The sequence below is a fragment of the Micropterus salmoides genome, unplaced genomic scaffold, assembly GCF_014851395.1.
Source record: "Micropterus salmoides isolate LMB-PRFRI ecotype aquatic unplaced genomic scaffold, ASM1485139v1 Ms_hic_scaffold_1, whole genome shotgun sequence".
NCBI lineage: Eukaryota > Metazoa > Chordata > Actinopteri > Centrarchiformes > Centrarchidae > Micropterus > Micropterus salmoides.
In genome coordinates, this window is record NW_024040040.1 from 14,135,650 (window position 1) to 14,160,478 (window position 24,829).

Genomic DNA, 24,829 nt, shown 5'->3' on the forward strand with positions numbered 1-24,829 from the left:
TGTGGCAGCATCTTCTGCAAAACTGCATGACAAGTGATTTTATTAATCCTGAATGTGGATTATATTTGAGACAAGGTGAGAGCAAACTCTCATAGGGTGTGTGTGTGTGTGTGTGTGTGTGTATGTATGTATGTGTGTGTGTGTGTGTGTGTGTGTGTGTGTGTGTGTATGTATGTATGTATGTATGTATGTATGTATGTATGTATGTATGTGTGTGTGTGTGTGTGTGTGTGTGTGTGTGTATATGTATGTATATATATATACTGTAAGTATATTCTCTCTTGCTCAGTCAGGGCCGAGGAAAGAGGTGTGGTGTAATAACTCAAGAAACTGTGATAGGTGTGTTTGTTTGTGCAAGAGAGAGACAGGCAGGGAGGGTTTGGAAATTACGAATGAGGAGAGCAGGATGAGGCAGGTGATACTCTTCTCTCTACCTGTGGAGATGAAGGTGGTGAGGGAGGGAGAGAAGAACAGACACGGGAACAGGATGAAGGAATGCGCAGGAAAACAGGAATATGGAAGAGAGAGGTTTGTGTGCATCTCGCTAAAGGAGATGGAGAGCTACTACAGATACAGCCGGTGCTGTCAACAGCTGTTGCATGGTGAGTTTTGCAGGGGTGTGTGTGTCACTAAGTTTTAAGTGTGGTGTGTGAGGTGTGTCGGTGCATATGAAGGCTCATGTTGACTCAGAGTTAGTGGAAATCCAGACGGAAATCTAAAGTCGGAATAATGAAGATTTCTGGAATTGTTTGGACTTGACATTTAGAATATAACCATAACATGATATTTTCATGTTACCGATTCAGATATTCTCCTAAAGTCAGCTTCAAACTGGGTCAACTTTAATGCTTATGAGTACGTCTTGTTAAACATTGGATTTGAACTAATTATTGTGTATTCACTGTTCATATGTGCAGTAGTAGCGATGCAGTGAAGCATAAATCATTTTAGTACATCATTGTGAGTGAAGGGCATAATCTGCAAATGCATTTTTTCTCTTAGTTGTGGTTATATCACTGCTTCCAATGTTGCCACATGATGATCACATGCAATTTGTTATTCTACTAGCCCCTGTTTCTCTAAATATTCTTGCAGAGGTCTTTCTGAGTCATTTTACTGCTTCCATTAAATAACTGCAATTCCCATCTTTGATCCATTATCCAGATTTCCATTAGCCTCAATTCTTATTAAAAGCTCTCCATAGCTACTCTCAACAGTGACACACACCCTTAAAACATCCAGAAAAGCATCAATTCACATTTTGGTCCCTTTTGACACTGCTGTCATGAGTGCGCCTCTTATGAAGAGAAAGCATTCATTACAGCTGCACTTGGGCAAACAGACAAACTTGAGTCACAAAGAAGTAATTGCATTGCGTTGGCAATCTGTCTCCATTTCCATTTCCAAGCTTCTCTTCTACCTCCTAAATCCACTTCATAGCTCCTGTCCTTTTTACAAGGGGTGATTATCAAGTCCAAAAAGTTGTCTTTGAGATAATTTTCTCAGAGCAGGCTTTATACTATGTCAGTTTGAGTTAAGCTGTCTGCTTACACACTATCACAGCACTTGGCACACCTTATCTTGCTGGTCAAGTACGAAATGTAGGCTTAGTTGTCAGGTAACTTTTCATCCATCCATTTTCCATGTAACCAGGAGTTCGATATTATGTCCCATGGTGGATGTAAAGCTGCACAAGAAAACATACTGACTTTATTCCTCTGTGGCCCATCAGAGGATGCCAAAGTTCATGTGGGGAAAAAAGTACTACTAAGTCCGTATTTACTCAAGGTGGTTCAATAAAGGTGGCATTATTATCTGACAGCGTGTGTGTGTGTGTGTGTGAGTGTGTGTGTGTGTGTTTGCTCACCAGTGATCACACAGACAGTGCAGTGTGAGCTTGATGGTTTTTTAAAATCTTGGTACGTGTCAGTGATTGTTCAGGTTTATTCTGGTCCACTTCCTGCGGGCTTTGGTCTGTATTTAGAGATGATGTGTGTATTTTTAGTAAGAACTATTGTATAAAGGCTGCGTCACTGAGACAGGTGCTGCATTTTTGCTCTTGATCATATTTTCCTCATTATTGTTGCTTTGTCAAGTCAAGACTTTTTTGTTCAGTGATTCGAAATCTTGATGCTAAGACCTGATGCGAGATAATTTCTTTTTATGTTGATTTTATTTCAAAACAGCCTAGGCACTTTTAAGGCCATCCATTAATTTTCACATCTTTAAAGTCTTCAGACTTTTTTCACATTTCTAAAGTTTGATGGATGTGCTTTTAACCTGCAGAATTACATTTTGCTTCTAGTAAATTCCACTGTAGTCCTCTGTTTAAATGTCACACAAAAATCAAAAGTGACTGTAGCTTTTAAAGTGTAGTAATTGATTAAAAAGTATTTGGGCTAGCAGTATTTGTGAATAAACATTGATTTTGCCGAAACACCAAAATGTCATGGTTACATAATGGTCAGCTGCTGTCTTCTCTGCAACTTCCCCTGGTGTTTGCCTTATGATGGTCCATCGTGACGGATGATAGTCTTGGTTCCTGCGTGGCAAAACTCCCTCTATCAAGGGTGTTCTTGTGATTTTGCAATTTGTTTCCCATCATTTTAGCCGTCTTTCCCATGATATCCCACTCTCTGTCACACTCTTTGTTTCTTTGACTTGTTTGACACCTTGTGACCTTAAGTTAAAATCCCTGATCATCATCTGAGTTGTCTGTGTGAGCGACCCTGACCCTTCCACACACACTCCTCTCCTTCAAGTTCATTGTCCTCATCCTGACCAGGGGAAAATAAACTGATAAACTGTTTCTTATATCAGAAGCTTAAAGTGTTTTCCCTTAATGCAAGGCTGTGCACGTAAGAGGTTGCAGTGTTTTTCCTGGTGTTCCCAGAGCTCATTGGGTTACAATAATAAAAGGATCACATAAGTCCAGTAAGTATGCCCAATATAGATTTTATCAGATCATATTATAGCACAGAAATGTCTACCACAGTAATTCTCACTCAAACACATCTTTTCGGCCACCTTTATTGGAGGGATGTGCCGGATTTGAGTCTTTATTGTAGCACTGCATGCGCCTTAGACACACACTTGTCAGCTGTGTAGTGTATGTACATAACGTCATCAGAGCATCCCAGCAGTATTGAATTTGTTTGTTTATTGGGTCTTTCTACAACATGTGGGATTAATGACTGACTGACTGTCAACAAGGTCATGGCGCTCAGTCATAAGAAACCTGGAGGAGGGTTTGCGTCTTGTAAAACAAGAAAAATGATGATGAAAAAGTAGCAAGGGTTGAAATTACTTTAATGTTGCACAGATATTTACTTACTCACATGTATGCAAAGACAGTTATGAACAGATATCTGACTGACTTGAAGAATTCATATGCAGTTTATTACTACAAAGTATAAAGCATTATTCTCATTTTTTGGCCTTTTTAAAAGCTTTTCTTTTTTTACAGCATTACAGATTATTCCCAAATATAACTCATGTATTATCTAGACACAAGATCACGTCGAATTAAAGTTTGTTTTGTTTGGATCACACTTGCACCATATTTTTTTCAAAATCAAGTGCTGCCATTCCCCTCATATACGAAAGAGGTTCCTTTGACATCCTTCAAGACATGACTGAGAAAGCTTTTTTCTGTGCTCAACCTGACTAACCCACCTACTATAATTCTATCAGTCTGACTTTTAGTGGTTTCACAGACTTCTACCTTGAAAAGAATCGAAAAACCCTTCAAAAATGTCTGAATAGAAGCATTTTAACAAATGTAAACATGCCTATTGATTATTGGATGGACATACTAAAAGAATTAATTTAATGTATTATAAAACTGTAAAAGTTAACTCAATCTTGTTGGACATCCCATTGTCTTCACATGATGCATTTTGCACTGTCAAATGAAAAATGTCCTCACTGACATATCAACCAGGATTTCTGCAAATGAAAAATATCTAACCCAGCATTAACAGAAAGTTTTTTTAGTTTTGGATGTCATTTGACAATGACATTTATGGAAACTGTTCTGTCATGCTGGTTGACAGGATACAGGAGTCTGTCTTACCCCTTAAGCCAGCCATGTAGGCTGCTTTCTGTCAAACGTATTTGACATATAAAGAAGTCCACATGTCAAGCATGTCAAAAACTCAACAGGAAATTGGCCTAATGACTGCCTGCTACTAGCCTTATGCTGAGGAGGAAGAGAGTCTGATGGACATTTGAATGTTTCTTTTTTACCAAAAAGAAAATGAAGTGATAGGCAAATTGGATGAAGATGGCTCATAGTCTTACAGTTCTGCTTTATCACTTATTCATTGTATCTTTCAGACATTGCAACTGTTTTTTGAAGGCTGTAAACTGGTTATTCTGTAATTTAATTTCACCAATAACTGATTTAAAAAGCCTGTTAGGTGCTGTCTGATATGTTGTTACAACCCCAAACTTTCCGCTCGTTCACACCTTTTTTTTCTCTCATACTTCTCTGCTGCTTGTTTCGGCCCATGAATCACTTCTCAATTGGTGACTTCCTGTTTACGCTCCAGCTGGCCAATAGTGTTTGATCCTAGAGCGGAAGGAGTCAATAGTGTCTAATCTTTCACGACGCAGACGTGTGTGTGTGTGTGGGGGGGGGGTCTCAAATAAATAATTTTGCTGGGAGTTATTCTAGCTGTAGTCTGCACCACATCCCTTATATACACACACATGCAGGCACAAACAGGTCTCCTTTACATCCCGTTTACACACACTGAAGTCTGCTCTGCATCCCATGTAAACACACACATGCACATTCACAAGTCATGCAATATTTTTAACTCAAAGTTGATTTTAGAGGCTTTGCTTGTGTTATATTAACTGATGCCCAAACACACACCACACATATGTTTCTTCTCTAGTCTTCATCACATTTTGCTCATCTTTTCTGTCCTGTTAAATTAATTCCTAGCCTTTTTTATTCCATTTAAGTTAAACATATGAAGGACATATGTCCTGGAAATATTTAAAGTAGTAAATTTAATTTGAGGTGCTATATCATGAGGACGCTTTCCTAAGACAAGTTGGAAGCTGACGTCATAATGAAGTTCATAATGCGGCTGATTTCAGATGTTGAATGTGTTTCGGCCATGGGGAGTAATTTTCAAATAAAGTACTATATTTCATTACCTGGATCAAATGTCAGGAGTAATGTCCTTGCACATAAATAACTGGTTGATGGATCCATGGATTGCCATTTATTTCTCATAACTGTTTAGACATTTTTTATTATTACTTTGACTAACTAGTGCATAATTGGATAGTGACTTCAAAAATATTTTTTTCTGTAATACAGTATACCATACTCTTATATAGATATGTACAAAAGTGGTTATTCTGGGATAGTTCTTCTTCTTATAATTGGGGTCTTATTTTCACAGTTTTGATCATGAATTTCTTTCAGTTATGATGACGTTGTACTCACCAAAGTAATGAGGTTAACACAATAAACTGGAATTAGCCCTAATTTAGTTACAAAAGTGAACTGAACATTTGAACATCTTTACTTATCTTCTGATGCGCCGGGAACATTTTTACATGCACACATACAGTGTGTAGTCAATAACTGAGAGATGTGATACATGTTTGGACATACTTCAGGCAAAAGGCGAAATGTGTCTTCAGTTAGCTCAGTAATAATAATTATGGTGTAATTTTTCTGCCTAAAATGTGAGTGTTGAGGGTGGAACTGTAAATCGGCCACCAGTGGGAGAAAGCGGTTGCTGTCAGAGTTGTCACAGCATAAATCAGCAGAGACAGGAAATGAACCATTATAAACAGTCTGCTTTTTCCGGTCCCACAGCCAACGTGCTCTATCATCTACATCTGACATTTTGATTCAGACTTCCAAGCTCTAGTTCTCTTGAATCTCTTCATTTATTGATAATCTCATCTCCGACTAGACTGAGAGATTGATCTTCAATGTAGCCTTAATCTAATTCTTAATCTCACACATCCATTGTTTTTCATCCACTCGTGACTAATCTCACTCCTTCTATAATGTCTACCACAGTTTCCCCGGGTCATGCCTTAGTCCCTATTTCATACCCCTGATGATGAAAGCATTTCTATTTTTAGAAGAAGAATAACTGGCAAAATCTCCTCAGCTGCTCGTTAATATAATAGCCATTGAATTGAAGGAGTTGCTATAACGCCTGCTTCCTCCCCATGCAGGGGGTGGCTGTCATCAGACATTATCTGTCTCGTCTTGCTACTTATTTGTCTTTGGTATAGGCCTCCCACTCACTGTTGACTGATGCCTATGAGTTTGCTGGCCTGTTTAACTGCCCTTTCCAATTTGAGTTAGTCTTTGCTGTGTGTTCCCAAACAAGCAGATAAGGCTAATGGAAAGACACAACAGACTGATTAGAAAAGGTAACAGCAGAAGTGTCTGTGAAATGATTTTAGCCTCAAAGGAAAGTGAATTTGTAGTTTAATTTTGCTATATTTGGCTGCTGCGCATTCATCAAATTTCAGTTTATCAATTTCAACTTCCAGGTACTGTCACTCTGTCAATGAGTACATTTTTAACCATGATGGGGAGGTACGCATTGTTTATGTCTTTGGTTTTCTTTACGTTCATCTGTTGGTAATTCTGTTCAGCAAACCAATGACTGCTGAATCATCTGCATATCTCATGAAATGGCGGTGGTCCTGTTTAAGTGGTTTGCAGTCATTCTTGTAGCATGTATAGAGTAAAGGTGACAAAACTAGGCTGCACTGGTGTTCATGTATTTAACAGAAATAATGGTGGAGTTAAGTCTGACTAGTTGAGTTCTTCTGGTGAGGAAGTTATTAATCCAACTGATCAACTAATCTAGTCTTGGGTTGAGCCCTGAGCTAATGAGGTTGTTTGCCATTAAGTGCAGTTGACAGATTCAAGATGTTCTTAATCACGTGCACTTATCCACTTGTCCATTTATAGATGTTACAGTCCTTTTAAGCATCGATTTAAAATAATAATTAAAAAAAACAGCAGGAATATGAGAGGAGTCTGTAGAGGACTGAAACTGGCCAACTCCCAGGCACATGATTTTAGCAACATATAGCTGACAGAGCTGCAACTTCCTCCTTGGTTACTGTGAGGTACTCTTCCCACATTTTGTTAAGCAAGTCAATGGTTGCCCCCTGCTGTTCACTGAAGTCAAACATCTCTGCTCCCAATATCCATTTCCAGTGATGATCTCTGATACTTGCCATGTTTTCCTGGTGTCATTGTCCATAAAGAGTACTTCCTCTCTACTTTCCACTTTATCACCAGCATAAACACCCATTTCTTTCTGATTTAGAAGTCCTCTTTTGTAACCCATGGCTTGTTGTTAGAAAAAACTTTCACAGGATTACATGAAACTACAGTGTCCTCACAGAATTTGATGTAATCATACAGAATTCAAGAGATCACACTGAGAGTGAGTAAGGGGTTTCACTGCATGTGTGGTGGGTGGGTGTGTGTTATCACGCATGTGTGTCCATGCGTGTGAGCGTGGATTATCCCTTTTGTTCTGGTCAGCAGGGTGATAGAAGAGGTCTGAAGATGAGTCTGATGGAAACCTACACTTCCCATAATGCACTCATTAACTGCATCTTTCATTAGACTCTCCCTACTGGCAACCCATGTCTTTTAAACTCCATGCCTCTCTGTAACACAGCCTTTGTATTATAAATTTGGGTTTTCCAAGCCCTGATACTTTCTCAACTCTGACAAATACACTGATCCTGTAAAATCATTACAATTTCTTTTTAGTGAAGTGCTAACTCTAAAGCATCAGTTTGTACTTAGACTATATCCCTTTTTAATGTCATCATGATCTTAGAAAGCAGGGCTAGTGAGATATATATATAGTTTCTGCATCAGCCTACATGCATACAGCAGGATGTGAGGAGTATATTCCTTGTTTATGTGGAGGAGAGCTGGCACGTTTTTGAATTAACAGAATCAATAGAATGACAGTTGAAAAATGTGTGTTTGCCTCAGCATGGCTGTATTTCATGAACTGAGCTCCTGAGGGTCTATTAACATTTTCACCAGTCCCACTTCTCACTGCTTCTGTGTGTGGCACACTGGGTCCCCCTGCTGTCTTCATTGGCATTGTGTGTGTTTGTGTGTGCGAGAGAGAGAGTGTGAGAAAAGCAGGGGGAAACGGAGAGAAAGAGGCCTCTGTTCTCTTTGGCATTAGTCTTGTATTTGAATTGTGTACAGTACACACCCATAAATCATTTACATTTATTTCATTACTCTGTGTTCAAATGCTGTTTGGAATCGGGGATATCTGACACTCCAACTTCGTGGCATCTCTCACTAAAAAGGCTATGAACAACTCTTTCATGCCAGCCATCAGCTTTGAGCCTAAAACGGCTCTCGATCTGGTTGGGCACTTCAATCAGCTCCTCTAACAAAAAAACCACATGGATAGTAAAAAGTGTACTGAAAAGTAGCGAACAGAAGAAAAATATACCTAGCCTTCATCCCGCCAGCAAACACGGTACCTGAAAGGCAAATTAAGAAAACAGGAACAGCAATAGTAAGTCACAAGGGCAGTGCAAAAATGTCACAATGGCATTATGAATTCAGAGCAGAGGGGCATGTGACAATGCATTTGCTATGACGTTTGTTCCTTTTAACGTGTTTAATGTCGAGGGCATAGTACTGCAGAAACAATGGTGATCTCATTAGTCTCTGATTTGGACATTTAAGAGACGACAGAGGGTTGTTATCCGTGCAAAAGTGGTGCTCCTCCTCAAAATGCTGCAAAGCCCAAATATGTGGGAATGCTTCCTTCTCTATTGCTATTTAATCTGGTAAAGATTAAACTTTTTCCAAAAGAAGCTAACCGGCCTCACCACCCCCCTGGTCATCCCCCTGCAGCAAGGCAGCACTTGCTTCAACTATGCTGGCATCTGCCTGGAGCATGAAGGTCCAGTCAAAATGCAGAGCTGCTATCACAGGAGAAGAGCATAACATAGGTGCAGATCTAACAGCGCCCCACTTTACAAAACAACTTTTGCACCCCAAAGAAGGCTTTTAAGATTGGTGTAAAAGCATATTTTGTATTGTATAGCTGTGCTAACTTGTGCATACTCACTTATATATTCTTACTATTGCTTTAGTTTTCATTCTGCTTAAATCAGAGAGAGACATCCAGCATAAAAACTGATTAGTGTCGGCCAAGACATTCTTTGTTCTTAGCTAATTTAGACCATATCTCATACTGTCTGATGTTCAAAACAAAGAAAGGTATGATTGGAGAAATCTAATTTATCAACTAAATGTCATTTAACCACACTGGAGACAGATTATACATGGGAATTATGACAATGAACAATAAGAATTATGTTGTACTAGAAGTTATTGTCACTTCTTTATCAGTTTTGGGAAGCACTGCAAAGGGTAAATGTTTTGAGTGCATTGTTTGGTTTATTGATTTGCTTTTTAGAGACTTACATATTCTATCACATGGATATTTTCTGTATGTATCCGGGAAAACAGTGAGACATGTGAGACTGGGGGCGGGCCGTCTGAAACTCCGCCTCGCTGGCTGGTACAGCTGGGGAGGGGGGAGGTGTGTGCGAGTGTGTGTGGGCTCTGCTGTACGGTGACAGCTCAGTAAGCTGCTGAAGTCTTCGGCAGAGGCGCAATGGACTGCCTGAACTTCCACCGTGATGTGCTCTGACTGAATATGTGGCCGTGTGTGAATGTGTTTTAACAGTGTGTGTGTGTGTATCAGGGGGCATACATGTTCCAGCAAAACAATGTCTCTAAACCGAGTCTCTCAACTCTGTCACGATACCACCAGGCTGTGGTTGCAACTGAAGATGATGACAGGTAGAGTGTCTATGTGACTGAGTGTCTGAGGCAAGTGAGAGAGGTAGACTGTTAATTTGTTATTAGATTGTGTGTGTGTGTGTGTGTTGGGTGTCTTGAGTTTTATACAGAGAGATAAGACTGAGAATTCTGCAGGTGCTTTTCTGTGTGTTTGTGGGTGTGGGTGTGTTTTTGCATTCTTGTCTTGGTCCAGCTGTTATCACGTACAACAGCAAACTGCACACTTTGGCATAATAGGTTGACCAGGTGGTGAAGTTAAGCCTAAATTTATGTTTGTCAAGTTTATGTTCCATGTAATCTGAAGTCTTGCTAGATGCCTTTATAAGCTGTTCATCATATCCTGAAGGATGAAGGCGTAGAACTGAATTAACTCACCAATTTTTCTATTTGGAGCTACACATTGTCTAAAGCCCAGGGTAGTGCCAGAGAACGGCCAATATGCTCACAAATTAACAATGCAAACTGAGTCTGAGACAAATCCCAAGTCCGAGCAGTGTCAAAGCAAAAAACCTAAACACATTTAATATTCTTCGTACTGTCTCACAGTGAGAAAAGTTTGAAATAGGAAAAGGAAACTCTGCCTTAATGTTGTTGTTTTTTTTTGCTGGAATCGATTCGTTCGAATCATCGATCGTGATCACAAAAGGGAAAATTTAATTATTATTATTGATCCCCATGGGAAAATTTGCTGTCTGCATTTAACCCATCCTAAGTAGGAGAAGTGGGCAGCCGTTGTGCAGCACCTGGGAAGCAGTTGGGGGTTCAGAGCTTTGCTCAGAGGCACCTTCAGCAGTGGTCAGTAGTGGACTAACCCTCCCGTTCCCAAGCCAAATCCCTACAGACTGTTCTAATTATATTAGAAAACAAATATTCTTTCAGAATGTTACAAGCTAACTATGCAAGAATCTTTCCACACATTTGTGCTTTTTCTGATTGGGTGGATGATGTTGATTAACTTTTAGTAACCGGACAGTATAACCGAACACTTATAACGCAGGTGTCAGCCACTGCACTGTCCATAATGATCTCTGTAGAAGAACACAATTTTGAAATGACTGAAAAACTGTATTGGCACTGTGCTATGAATACTGGTATCGGCATATATGTTGGACGATGACTTACAAGAAACTATGGTACAGAAATTAGCTTGAAGTAATTTAGTATAACCATTACATAGTTTGTCCTGAGAGAACACTGATTCTTTTTTGCAATTGTAAAATATCACTATTAGTACAAATCTTGGTTAAAAATTAATTTGAGGGATCTTTATCAAACAATGTGTACATTAAAAAGAGAACGCTGTGGTCGAGGATTCAGCAACGGCATTATGAATCATCTTCTGTGGACCGTGAATATCTTTTAAAAAATACAGCAATCTGGTCTCTAGTTGTAAAGATATATTATACTAAGTGTTGGACAGACAGACAAAACACTTATCATTGCAAACATACTGAAGTCACCATCGCTGTGTCTCTTGTTCCCAGCATTTTATCTACAGAGGTTAAAAGCAGTTTAGAAACTGGTGTAAACCCTCTGTGAATGAGCTTAATGAATGAACATGACCTGACTTTGCTATCCACATTGATTTGGTCTCATTGCCCCCGAAGATGCTTTTCCTGCTCAAGGCATTACTATCCATCAGACAGTTACATAATCCAATCTGAAGCGGAGAGTGTGTTTTTGTCCCAAGGTCCTGACTGTGTGTTGAAGTGAGCTGGATGCTAACGTGAGATTTGTCCATCCTCAGTACAGTACACAGCGGAGCACACTGCCAGCATGTTAATCACATTCATCCCATCAACAGTGTGTTTCCTCTTGTCAGTTCGGAGCAACACTGTGGACAAAACCCTTTTGAGGGTTTGAATGTCAACATCTCCTCCCCCCTCCACCACTCTCAGTTGTGTTTCTGTGTGTGTGTGAGTGTGTGTGTGTGTGTGTGAGTGTGTTCAATGGTGGACCACCTCTCTTTTATTCAGTTTGATGTGCAGTAAAACCTGTGAAACCACAGTGTTGATAATAATCCATAAAGATTTTGTCATGCTTTTCTTGGCCGTCTGCAGGCTTTTTCAGGTGTGTGTGTTTTGTTTTGTGTTGCGGTGCAGAGGGAGCGATCACGTTTGCTCTACTGGCAGATGGACTGAGGTTATCTTATGAGCTGATACAGCTGGGCACTCACAAACGCACGCAGACTGTTAGACCCAAGGCATCAACCTTTCCTGGCATTGCTTTTTGCCAAGTCAAGATTAGAAGCTGACAAGTCTCAGCTAAGCTCCCATAATGCAACCTGTGGATGTGGATCCGTGTATGTGTGTGTCTCTCTTATCTTGTTTTCAAATGACCTGTTTGCATTGGATTTACCAGCAGCAGCGGCAGCTGTTGTAGTGTACCTTCCAGTTAATTTACTTTGTCCTTAAGAGTCATTTACAGCTCACAAGTTACACAAGAACTGTATCGACACAAAAGCAAGATAACATAATCAAAAAACTCAATACAAAGAAGTACATTCGATTAAGTGGTATGAATATCTTTTTAATGATCCCTCAGGGCAGATAAGATGATGGCAAGAGCCAAGAGGACTTCATGATATATTGTCACATTCAGTTCAACAGCTTGAACTAATTTGATTAATTTTGGGAAAGGGGAAAATGATACATTGGAGATATGTCATAACTTTTGGTCCCTAGTCAAGCCACAGAAACACTGGGTCCTACACTTGGCATAAGCATTTTTTCATGAAAATGACCCTCCCTGCCTGCCATGTCTCTCAGGTGCTCCACCTGCAGTAAATTTAACTTGAACTGTAAAATTGAGTGCCCCTTTTTACGAGCTGCCCTGGGGCAGCGTGCCCTGAATCAGATCTTACTTTTCATCATGCCCTACATGTAAGCTTTGAAGAGAAGGATCAGTGACTGTTGAGGATTGCTAACCTTTTGATTATGACCTACTCAACTTCACCACAGATACAAAATCAGATCAGCTGATCAGGATCAAATTTCAGGGCTGGGACAAGTCTTCTGTAGAGTGCTACAGTGTTGAAATTGAGTTGTTTTTTTCAGAACTTCTTTGCATAACCACTTAACAATGTCATCACATGCCCATTATGCTAAAGCACTATGCACAGAGCCCTACAACAGGGTTTAGTTATAATAATGAAATCCACAGTCATTGTGATAAATGCTTTCTACAACACCCCCCCCCCCCCCCCCCCCCAAAAACCAGCACTTCCTCAGTGACTTTAAGACTATTACAGAAGATACATCTTGCTTCCAGTGCATGATGTCATTGTGTAAAAGAGTAGTGTCAGGTTTTTCCTACAGCTGCAGGTTTCTTTTAGGGCAAGTAAAAACACAGTCCTCTTGGATTCTTTACGTATTTGCTGCCTCCCTCTCTCTCTTTCTACATATGTGATTTTCTTTTTCTTCCCCCACTCTGTCTTTCTCAGTTTTCATGTTCTGTGAAGTGTAATGACTGGTAGGTATATGACCAGAGGCAGCTAAAAAAGGCTGTTGTTATATCTACTGGTTTTACTCTGAGCTGAGCTTTTACAGTCATTTTCTTTACTCTAATGGAGGAGAGAGGAAGAGAGGAGGACCTAGATTTAACCACAGGATTGCGAGTACATGCTTTGTAGTTTAGGCCTCAACAGTGTACATTTCCATACATTTCCATGAGACTACGGGTCTGCTGTATGCACTTAGAGCAGGCGGAGGTTCAATGCCACTTTGGCACAGATTGCGACATTATGGCAGAACTTCTTGGTGCAGAAAGGTCATGCCATGATTGCTGCTTAACTATCAAATATTGACATTTCAGCAAAATTATCCATGTATTATATGTGGATTGCTGCCACAATGGTGGCAATTTTACTTTCAGTTATCAATACAGTAGGGTTTTTTTGTGTGAGATTTAGAGTAAATGTTGGCCACTTTTAATATAACATAAAGCAATATTTTGACATTTTCACAACCAGTAGAAACTCCAGGAAGTAACCCCCCAACCAAAACATACTCCAGCCCCGTCCATAAAACCACAACTTGTCATTTATACTGCAGTCTTTCTATGGAAAAGACAAACAAGATATAACATGTAAGTTAGTGAGCTTTTAGAGGTGTTGGGATATTCCCCATAGTGGCTATTTCCTCCTGCTTCCAGTCTTTATGCTAAGCTAAGCTAGCTGGCTGCTGGGTTTAGCTTCCTACTTACTGGACAGATATGAGAGTGGCATCATTCTTCTCATTCAGCTCTGGCATGAAAGCGAATATGCGTACTTCCCAAAATATGGAACTATTGTTTTAACATTCGGTATGAGTTTCAACTTCTCTTTATTTATTTTGAGGCTATGCAGGAGTTTTTATGCTCACTTTATGTTAAATGGCAACCGAAACATTTATTGAATAAATAAAGTGCATTAGATTTTTACATGATTTGACCCTGGGCAGGTGTAACAACATGTCCAATACAAATGATTACCTTAGTTTTTTATACAATTTATGTATTTATTCATCTGTACGCTCAGGAAGCCCAATCCTTTGTTATCACAGATAATGGAATCTCTCTTTCAGATTTGAATACAGTTTGCTCAAGCGTTGGATGGGAACCCAGTCTCCGTGGTTGCATGTCTGTGTGTGTTGTGACTGCAGTGTAGACTGCAGACAGGGGGATAGTAGTGTGTTGTTTTGCTGAGATGATGATGCCACCATCTATTCAGTAGATGAGGGCTCACTGCCAGTGATAGAGTCAGGCCTGAAGCCATTGTTCTGGATTTCTAACTGTTGCTTAATGGGGGCAGAGCACACTATTTCTCCTTCTTGACCTTACCAAGACATACATGTAGGATTAAACTTCAGTTTGCTGCATTGCAGCATTAAAATAATAGGACTCAACCTGAATGTTGGACTGGAGTGTCTACACTGAATGCAGGGAGGAAGCACTGGTCATAGAGAACCTATTGGTCATATAGGTGGAAATAAAAGTGAAATTAATGTGGACTCTCCTCAATAACCCCTGGGTGTCCCTTGGCTGCACACCGACAGCTTAAGAACACAAACAATCAGGACTGAATTTATGTGACCGTCAGTAATATTTTAATATTTGTTTGGCTGCTGTTTTTCCTGATCCACACTAATTCGAACTTTACATGTGGGGATGGGCACCGCAAACAAACACACACACACACACACACACACACACACACACACACACACACACACACAGGGCAGGGGGTGGTACAACAACTGGGTCACAGGGCCAAGAGTGGTCTGGAGTGTGTGTGTGTGTGTGTGTGTGTGTGTGTGTGTTAACCCTCGGCAGTGACAGATGGGACTTTAGTAAACCCTAATAATGCTCTCTGGCATTATGATGCCAGATAATAGACCTTGGATTCCCTCACACAAGTGCAAGTACACACACACAGCTGCAGAGCGGCTGGCAAATCCTTGCATGCATCCTACATGCATGCGCAGAATACCATCTCTCTGCTGGCATTTGATACTAGTGTAGCAACTTTTAACCCCTCAGCCACACCCTCACCACACACACACGCGCACACACACACGCACACCTCATTTCTCCAACCTAGTGCCCTCAAGTCTACATTCCAAGTCTGTCCTTTCCATTTGGTGCATACCAGAGTAGCAGATGGAGAGCTGAAGGTCTCAGTGACGCCTGAGTGCTGGACGTCTGTCTCTGCGACATCTACTTTATTGATTAGGAGGGACCAATATCTAAGATCATAAGACATACTCTAGATCACCATTTATTCCTATGGTACTCACATTATAACCTGGTTGGCCTGGAATATTGGGATGCATATTAAACAAGCATTATTGTAGTACATTAAGGGAGTCCTACATACTAATAATTATCATTTTATGCATCAATCTCAGAAACATCTATTGAATCCAGCTGACAAGCAACAGAAATGTGCAGCTATTGCAAGTGTTTGAATATAATATATATCTTTCCATTCTTCTGAGATACATTTATTTCAAATGAATATTGAATAGAACGTTGAATCTCTGAAATGATAATTATTTATTCATGGTGCGTATCTGATAACAATGAGTTATTTTAATTGTCACATTAAGTTCAAATGTTCGCAGTACAGATGATGTCTAAACATTGAAAGATCATTTCGCCAAGTTCACCAAAAAGTCCTGGAGCTTGTCATCAGTAATTCCTTCACTTGTTTACAGCAATTTATCAGTAGATATATTACATATAGGGTAGGAATTATGCACATACCTGTAGATTAGGCAGTGTAAGATGTAACCTGTAAATATAAATATTACTTTTAAATGCACAATTAAAGGGAACCAGTAGCACAAAACTAGTGCATTCTGAGGGCTCCAATAGTCACTTGGACACCACAAGAATTCCTACATTCTGAAACCTTGTTTTTCTACTTTCTACATGTCAAAAGCCCTTCTTAAATCTACCTCATGAAACGTCTGCTTTACATTTTGATACTGGGATGAAGAGAGCTGAAGCATATTTATGAATGCATTCCTGAAGTCCAACTTTTCCAAAGCAGTCCTTTGATTCTCTTTTCCAACTTTGTTAAGAACCAATTTTAATTGTGTCAACGCAACCTTAGTGCACTAAATGAATAAAGATTACTGTAATTTTATCCCAGCAACAAACAATCAAATAGATGTATACTGTTAGCTGTGGACACTGATGAGAGTTGTTCATTTCCGCGATGACTGCATTGTGTATATATGTCTGTTTCTGTATGTCCGAGGTAATTTCTCTGTGTTGGTGCACCTTTGTGTCCATCCCTTCATGCTAGTTTTTGTTTGCATAGTCCTCAGCCAGGGGTGGTTGGGTGGGTGGGTGTGCGTGCGTGTGTGTGTATGTGTTTGAGTGAACATCAGACAGCTCTTCAGCTTCCTGTGGCTTTGAACTTTGACCAGCCACCAGCACTGGTAGCCTTTAACCAGCAGAGAACAGCTGGCAGCCATCTTTGAACTGACAATGTGTTCAGCAGTGAAAACCTGTAGGAACATGACTGCAGAACAAAGGCGAGGAGGTGTGTGTGGTTGTCAGTTAGACAGTAATAGACAACGTCTGCTGGGTTTCCGTCAGTTGTTTATGCTTTGTGCATGTGTAATGGACCGTACCTTTATGAGACTTAATTGGGCTGCTGCTTTTCTTTCACCTCTGAGTACTGACACCAAATCAAATCCAAACATTGTGTACAGTCTGCATGTTCCAAACCAAGACTGGTTTTTGTGATGTCCTCAAATTGCTTGTGTGTGGCTTTTTTAAAACTGACTGTCTAAAACCGCCAAAGATCTTCAGTTTACTGTTTCACATTAGAGAATCTGGGGCCAGGAAATATTTTGGCAACCAACATGATTAATCCATTATCAAAATAGTTCTTCAACAACAGAGACAATAATAACTAACCAAACAGCGAGCAATGCTTTGAATCTGGCGATGATGGTGGGGATATTGTTTTTGAAAATGTTTAACTTCCACTAGACATTTACAAAGTGAGACAATACAAGTAGCACTTCTTGAAACAGTGTTATTCTAATGTATTGTTATTGAAACAGGAACTATCTTTTTATTATAATTTACTGTCATGCATTGCTCAGTAACATCTGAAATTATTGCTGGATCGTAATTGGAAAGAAAGAGATAGCCACTTAGTAGAATACAGTATGTAATGTAAGTTTTAGTGGTGTGTATATGACATGTCGTACAGTGTGGTACTGCTGTTGACCCCCCAACCACAGAGAAAACACATCCCCAGTATCAACTAGCACCAGGCCAACACATTAAATATGTAGGCATGTGTAAAGAAAACCTGTCCTCCATTTCATCCTATTAAGACAAGAGCACCTCTGCGCTCTTTTTTTCCGACTGCTTCATTCTCCCTCTTCTCCTCCCCCTCCTGCTCCTCACTATCTTTTCACCTCTCTAAATCCAGGGCTTATTCTCTCTCACACATACACAAACACACACAAATAGGCATTCAGCACTCAGGAGTGTGGATTGGTTAGATTCAGTAGGCTTTTATTTGTCGTTGAGTTTGTCTCATATTTAAATCCTGCAAATATGCATGGATGTTTGGACATATGTTATTGCAATATCTGTTATATCAGGACATAATTAAGACAAACTTTGACTGGAAAGTAAATATCACTAGCAAACTAGGATGTGAACCTGATAATTTAGAGCTGAATGGTTTAATATTTACTTTTAATGGGGAAACTTTAGGGTTATGTATCAGTTTGCCCCTCAGCTAAGCCCCTGAAAAAAGGATGAATGAAATGGTGAGGGGGTGTCAGGGCTTGGGGGAAGGGTACAAGGAGGCGGAGGGACATTCTTTCTAGGCCCCCCATAATCACTATTTGTGTTTGGCTGCATTGCCCCACTTCTAGTGTGTGTGTGTGTGTGTGTGTGTGTGTGTGTTTGGTGGGTAAAGGGGTTCACTTGCAGCCTAGCTGCTATAGTTTGATTTCATTCACTCCACTGAGGACAAAGCAGGGAGTTTTAGAGTTTCAGCACAAGTGAAAAGGAGCCCGACGCCTGAATGTCTGATATGCCTTCACCATTCACCTCTATAGGCATGGATGGTTTGTTTCAACTTGATGAAATTTGTTGTTTTTCCACTAATTTTTTTTCTATGAAATCCCTCAAGTTGATATTTTGGATACATTCTGACTATAGTAACCAGTTAGTGGTGGGTGCACTTGTGATTTGCAGTGACACAAGATGTCCATCAAACTCAACATGTCATGTGACTTCAAAGTATTTACATATTCTTTTGAAATGTTTGCAGTTTTGGCCTTGTTTTATAGGTAGTCGCTACTAATATAAACCTGTGTCAAATACACAGCTCAGTAGTTTCTGATCGATCCAGTTTCCTGAGGGTTAATCAGGAGACAGGCTTGATAATAATCAGAGAGATTCTTTTAATAAAAAAAAAATGGAGGGAGCAGCAAAGAATTAACTGGTTTGAACTGTAAAAACACCCAAACAAAATCCTTTGCTTAATGAAAACAGCACAGTCACAGCTAGTACATGTACTAGGAAATGGCAAACTAAAGGAGAGGAACTGCAATTGTAAAAGCTCCTATATATGGAAATGCTGTGAAACAAATTACTGCAGAAGTGGAGCAGTCAAACAGAAAGTAGGAAGGACAACATCTGAAAATGTCATGGGTTATTTTGTTACAATTGTGTCTTTAATACTGTCTAATATTTAGTTTGAAAGCTTGTCTTATTTTGAAAAGATCTCCAAATTACATCTTTGGTTTGGTAAAGCTTTTAGTTTCAGTTGTAATAATTAGTAAATGGTTATTACCAACAGATGCTGCCTGCCTCCAGGTTATGACTGTTGTGTTTAAGTCTTGAGGTCACACACACACACACACACACACACACACACACACACACACACACACACACACACACACACACACAGAATACAGTATAAGTCAGATAGCTCTGCACATGTTGGGCTGTGTTCCAGAGTTTGGGTCTTAGCCAGAGCTTACTGCCTGACACACTGAACTGACAGCTGGCCCGACAACACACTGAAACACACATCATGACATATGACAACACTCTTGCTCACACACAGTCTGAACATGTGATCATTTCTTAAACGGATCCTTTCATCCAAGGAAGGTTGTGCACACTTCCTCTTTTCGAGGATCAGTGTTTTTGCTTAAAGGCACTGTGAAGAACTTCCCAACTCCTGGTTTCTGCTGTAGTAGAAGCTAATTATAGCAGAGTTGCGGGTTTGGGTTAAATTACAGGCTGTTTGAAGCTCTGTGGTCTGTTAAAGTCTATTAAAGTGGACCTGCATTAGTGCCACGTTAACAATCTCTCTAAACTGTATCCTGTTTAACATTTTGTACCCTCTTTTAGACTCTAGGCTACTCTTTCTTTCCTTCCATCCTTCCTCCCTTTCTGCTTCAGTTTGTTCCCTTTTTGCCTGATTAATTTTTTTCTGCTATAAATCGGTCAGTCATTTCTTGCCTTTCCCTGTTGTCTTCCTTTCTTTCTCTTTTTCCCACCTTGCTCTTCAGCTGAATGGCTCCTGAGTCACCGCTTGGTCATCTAAATATAATCCCCTGGTATTTGGAGTCCAGTGCCTTTTAGTTTTTGTTGTCTATTTAACTGTTGTAAAGCAACTTTTTTTAAAAAGGCCCAGTGTGTCCCAAGCAACAGCTGCCTGCCCTCACACACATATGCTGCTCTGTGTCAAGTGTGGACTACAGTATGTGGTATGAGTCACTGTCTAGCCAGTGCTATGCTTACACACTGCATATAGCATTACTGAGGATCTAAGCTCTTAATCTGTCGGGTTTTTTTATCATATGGAGCTGCTGCGAGAACAACAGTGTCCTCAGTGCCACAGGTGACTGGTTTCTAAGATCAATGAAAGAAATGACTAATAAACATCCGCATTTGCATTTAAAATTTATATGTTGGAGAATGCTGGGTCAATGCAATCAGCTGCCTCTTTGGTTTTCAAAACTGCATTGTTGTGATCAAGCTGTTAAAACCAACCGATTTCTTCACCCTTGAACATTCACACAAGATTATTCTTGCATGCTATCTTCAATCTGCTCCCATGCTGGAGCCGTATAGTCAGTACAGCTGCTCCTGGGGGGGGGGGATTTGGGTGCCCGGCTCTTTTCTAAAATGCGAACAGTTTGCTTGGTTTGCACTTCGATGGTAATAAATGCCTCTCGCTGCCAGCCCTGCCGTACTGCTTGGAAACACTCCCCTCACACCAGTCTCAGCGCCAGCCTCAGTCTATATGCACAAACACAACGTGCAATTCCCAGTGATGCTCCTTTGTACACACTGATGTGACGTTAAAACATTCAAAATTCTCAGTTTTCATCACAGATGCAGACACAATCGTACACAATTAACAATGCTCTTCCTAGTGTTTGGCATGCACGGGTCACACATGGCAACCAAATGGGTGGGGGGGAGAATACTTTTCCTCTATCTCTATATTTCTCTGTCTCTACATGTCTCAGAGAGGGCTAAATGAGATTACTGTAATCCAGCTTGACCGGAGAGAGGGGGAAATCCAAATGCTGTTTACTCCATCCCGTTAGTGTCTCTGCCTCGCTTTCTCTCCTCTCCTCCCTTTCTTCCCTTCTCTCTATATGTTCTGTTTCCACTCTCCTCTTTATTTCCATCTTTATATTAACTTGATTTAATTCAATTTTACCTTTTCTAACGATCAGCCAACCTCATCAGCCAACAGAATAAACAGCATATTAACCGTTCAGCTCTGTGTCCAGAATAAAGGCCGACATTTTTTCGGGAATCCTGTGGGATGGGAGTCAGTTTCACTATTAATCACGTGACTGGGACGGGACTGCAAAAATGTCATCGAGAGTGTGCAGGACGATAATCAAAAGTCAGTTATTATAAATAACTATGCAGTTCTACTATGAATAAACGCAGTTTTCCAATTATTATTATTTTTACTGGGAGTGGGATGGGACAGCAGCATGTTTGTGTGACGGGACAGAATTAAAATCACTCCCATCACCCTTTAGTTTCTAATGTTGCAATCAACATGGTTGCCAGCTTTTACAGGGTAAAAATAAGTAGTATGGAAGTATTTGATTGTGTGAGACATTAGCATTTAATCAATATATCTCAATCTCTCGTGTCTTTTTCCTCAGATGACGTTCTGCAGAGTGAGGATGGTCCTCTGTGTGCAGCAGAAATTGGCTCTGAACTCCAGAAACAGTTTGCCATCCTGCCAGGTTAGTTTGATTTCTTTGTCTCCTGACCTTTAAACACACTGGGGATGTGTGGCAATGCATCCAGTTCAAATATAACTGTGTAATACTGTGGTAATTATAATGAGCTTGCAAAAGATGCTCAGTTTAAACGTCTGCAAACATTTGCATGTGATGTCTTTTTCATTTTTACGTAAGTGAAAGTGCAAGTAGACCCAACATTTTGAATAAGCTTAACAATTAAGTAAAACAATATAATACTGTTAAATTAGTGTTATACTTACAGAGAAGTAAAGGGGTGAAGTTCAGGATGAACTAGTAACCCCAGACAGATCTTGGTTTGTTTCCCAATAGGCAGCATGCATTAGATTAGATTGGGAGATTTGGGTTGTCGGTGCAAAAACACATTCAAGTAAACTAAAGGGGGATTTTATGTAACATAATGGAACAGGCCTGCACTCTTTGGAGTCTAAGTTCATTTTTGTGGTTTTGTTTTACTCTGAATTTGGCTTTTATCTAAACTGTCTTTACCTGTGTTGCTTTGTAGACATTGTTAACATAACATCAGCTGTATACTCAGTTTATCACTTTGTGTTTCTAAGAAGTTTCTTTTCATACCAGATTCTCTCTCTTTTTCGATCGGCTAGATCTATTAAGAGCTTGCAATCCACAGTTTCGAAGGCTTTCTTTTTTGTCAAACAGTGACAAAATTGCTGCTAAAATTTAAGTGACTGTGTGTCTCTGATGGCTGGAAAATGTACGTCTTGTAACACAGATTCAGAAATAGCTCCACTTCTACTTAATCTACACACTTTAAAGTGGCATAACTTGAAACAATTATCTTACAATGTTAAAATGGTAACTAAACACTTTAGTTATAATGTAAATAAGTTTAAAGTCTGTGTGTATTGGAGGCCCTGCCCTCTGTGCTGTAGCTTTGGAGGCATCGACCTAATTAACTTGTTGCCATATAGTTATCTAAATATATGTCCATATAAATATGTGTCACTTCTCCAAATCAACCCCTTAATTTTCTATTAGTATTTAGACATAAAAATAATGATATTCAGCTTTTGCTCCATTTATTTTTCTTTTATTAGAAAAGTTGCTGTCAAGTGCACACACTCTGTCCTTGAAAAAGTTCCAAAGTCGTCTGGTCTTGGACAGTAAAGTTTCTCATGAAAAGAACCATAAAGAACTTTTTTAGAGTTTGAAGTTTGACATTTTTTAATCTTTACACAAATGACCCCCTTACACAGAATGACACAAAGCGGCATAAAAAAAACAAATGTATGCACACAGAAACACACACTTGGGGGCCTGTGTTGGGTTACAATGACGATAATGCCTTCCCAGTGACGGCATGTGAATAATTCATCACCATGATGATCTGCTTTGCAACTTGACCCAGTAGCGAAAGAGAATGCCAAGTGTTTGTGTGTGAGGCCCTTTTGATTTTATAGGGTTTTTTTTGAGTTTATGACTGTCCTCTCAAGTTATTTGTATTAAGTTCTTGTGAAAAATGGGTAAAACAATTAAATTGAGGCCCGTCATTATGTCTTCCTTTAATTAAGGATTGGAACTTAAATGGATTTGTAAGATTTAAACAATCAGGTTTATGAAGATAGGAAAAAGTTTATAATATTCAAGTTAAGTGCCATCTATGTAGAAGAGTAAAAACCAAAAGGGTCTGACATAGATATGTTAAAATATACTCTTCTATTGTGGCAAATAAAATCTTTCTATGATAATCCCTCTTACACCTCTTACCAGCAACATGCCAAAACCTCAGGTTAATTGCTTGGATGTCACTGACCTGTTTCTGTTTCCCTGGCCTCTCTGTCTCCAGGGGGGCGTGGGATGAACGGCAGCCCCATCGTCATCTTCCCAGAATTCCCGGCTTTCAGCGAGCTGGAGGATGAGGAGGTCCAAAATGTCCTCCGGTACCTCACCAGCGTCCCCAGGTGAGCATCGCCTGTGCACATTCACACACCATCTTTTTTGCGGCTTCATTTGGTTTGACAGCAAACAAACTGCAGGGATTCTGGGCAATTTGTGGAGGTGCAGTACCACGTGAATCCAACAGAGGTCAGCACAATACCAAAGGCCTGCCACAAGGAAACCGACACAAAAGACATAAAGAAATAGATTTTTAGATACAATGAAAAATAAGTGATCGAAAATGTATGAAAGGAAACAAAAAAACAACAACAGAATTCTGAAGACTTAAAATCAGATGATCTTAATCTACTTATTAATAGAATTTGCATATAATGCTTTGAATAAAAAAATAAACCCTACACCTGATCGAAGGTTTTTAGGTGTGGCTTTATGTTAAATGTAAATTTTAATTCAAATTAAATCATAGTATACACCTCTTTTCTTCTTTCTATCCTTTCTCCTCCTCTCCTTTATTCTGCCCTCCCTCTCTATGTCCCTCCTCCCCTCCCTTTCTTTCACCTTTCCTTTATTGCTGAGTGCTGCACTCCCATCACACACACTCACTCTTGCATACAGACACATAATTAAGGGGAGGAGAAAGGATGGAGATGTATGAACCTGTATATCTCTATATACATATGTACTTGTGTGTGTCATGGCGGCCTCTGTTTTTTTTTTTTTTCACCTTTCATATCCCACCACCCCCTCTGAGTCCCCTCCCTTTCTCCCCCACCAGCTATTTGCACCCAGCTGCCAATCGGTTGCACTCCGAGCTCCGATTGGCTGTGGGAGAACAGCAAGATGCAGGGCTTGGTTTTGATTGGTCGGGGGTGGGAAGCAGGTGGTGGAGGAGCAGAGGGAGAAGGGGAAGGAGGAGGGAGATGCTCTTTAAGGATGTGAACGGTCACCTCTCTCTAACTGCAAACAGATGATTGTGGATGCAGCAACTGGAAACTGACAACAACGGCATAAGGGGGGGAAAAAAAGAAATGGATTATTGCTGGATGATAACAAAGGGATATTAAAGATTTTATTTTTTCTTTGTCCTGGAATAGCAAAGATTTTCCCAATTCAGCCAGCTTCATTCATTTGGTTTTAAGATTTTTACCCTGTAGAGATGGACTGAGGAATTGCTGTCGCCGCGTTCACTGGGTACTATAGTGTGTTTATTCTCTTAATGTCTGTGTGTATGTGTGTGATGATGAAAATTGGCTAATAAGGACGCCCAGATGGACCAACTCAGCAGTATTCATATGTTGGTCCCACAGTGTGTGTGTATATGTGCGTGTTC

At 40.0% G+C, this 24,829-nt stretch overlaps 1 protein-coding gene across 1 annotated transcript in view; it reads left to right on the forward strand.

Annotated features, from left to right (window-relative positions):
• Positions 1 to 391: 391 nt before the first annotated feature.
• LOC119915705 (guanine nucleotide exchange factor DBS-like) overlaps positions 392 to 24,829 on the forward strand; it is a 37,671-nt gene continuing 13,233 nt past the window's right edge. The window contains exons 1-3 of the mRNA XM_038735407.1: positions 392 to 602; positions 21,538 to 21,621; positions 23,447 to 23,561. Of these exons, the coding sequence (XP_038591335.1) occupies positions 407 to 602; positions 21,538 to 21,621; positions 23,447 to 23,561 (395 nt within the window). The 5' untranslated portion in view covers positions 392 to 406. The remainder of the gene's footprint in view (positions 603 to 21,537; positions 21,622 to 23,446; positions 23,562 to 24,829) is intronic.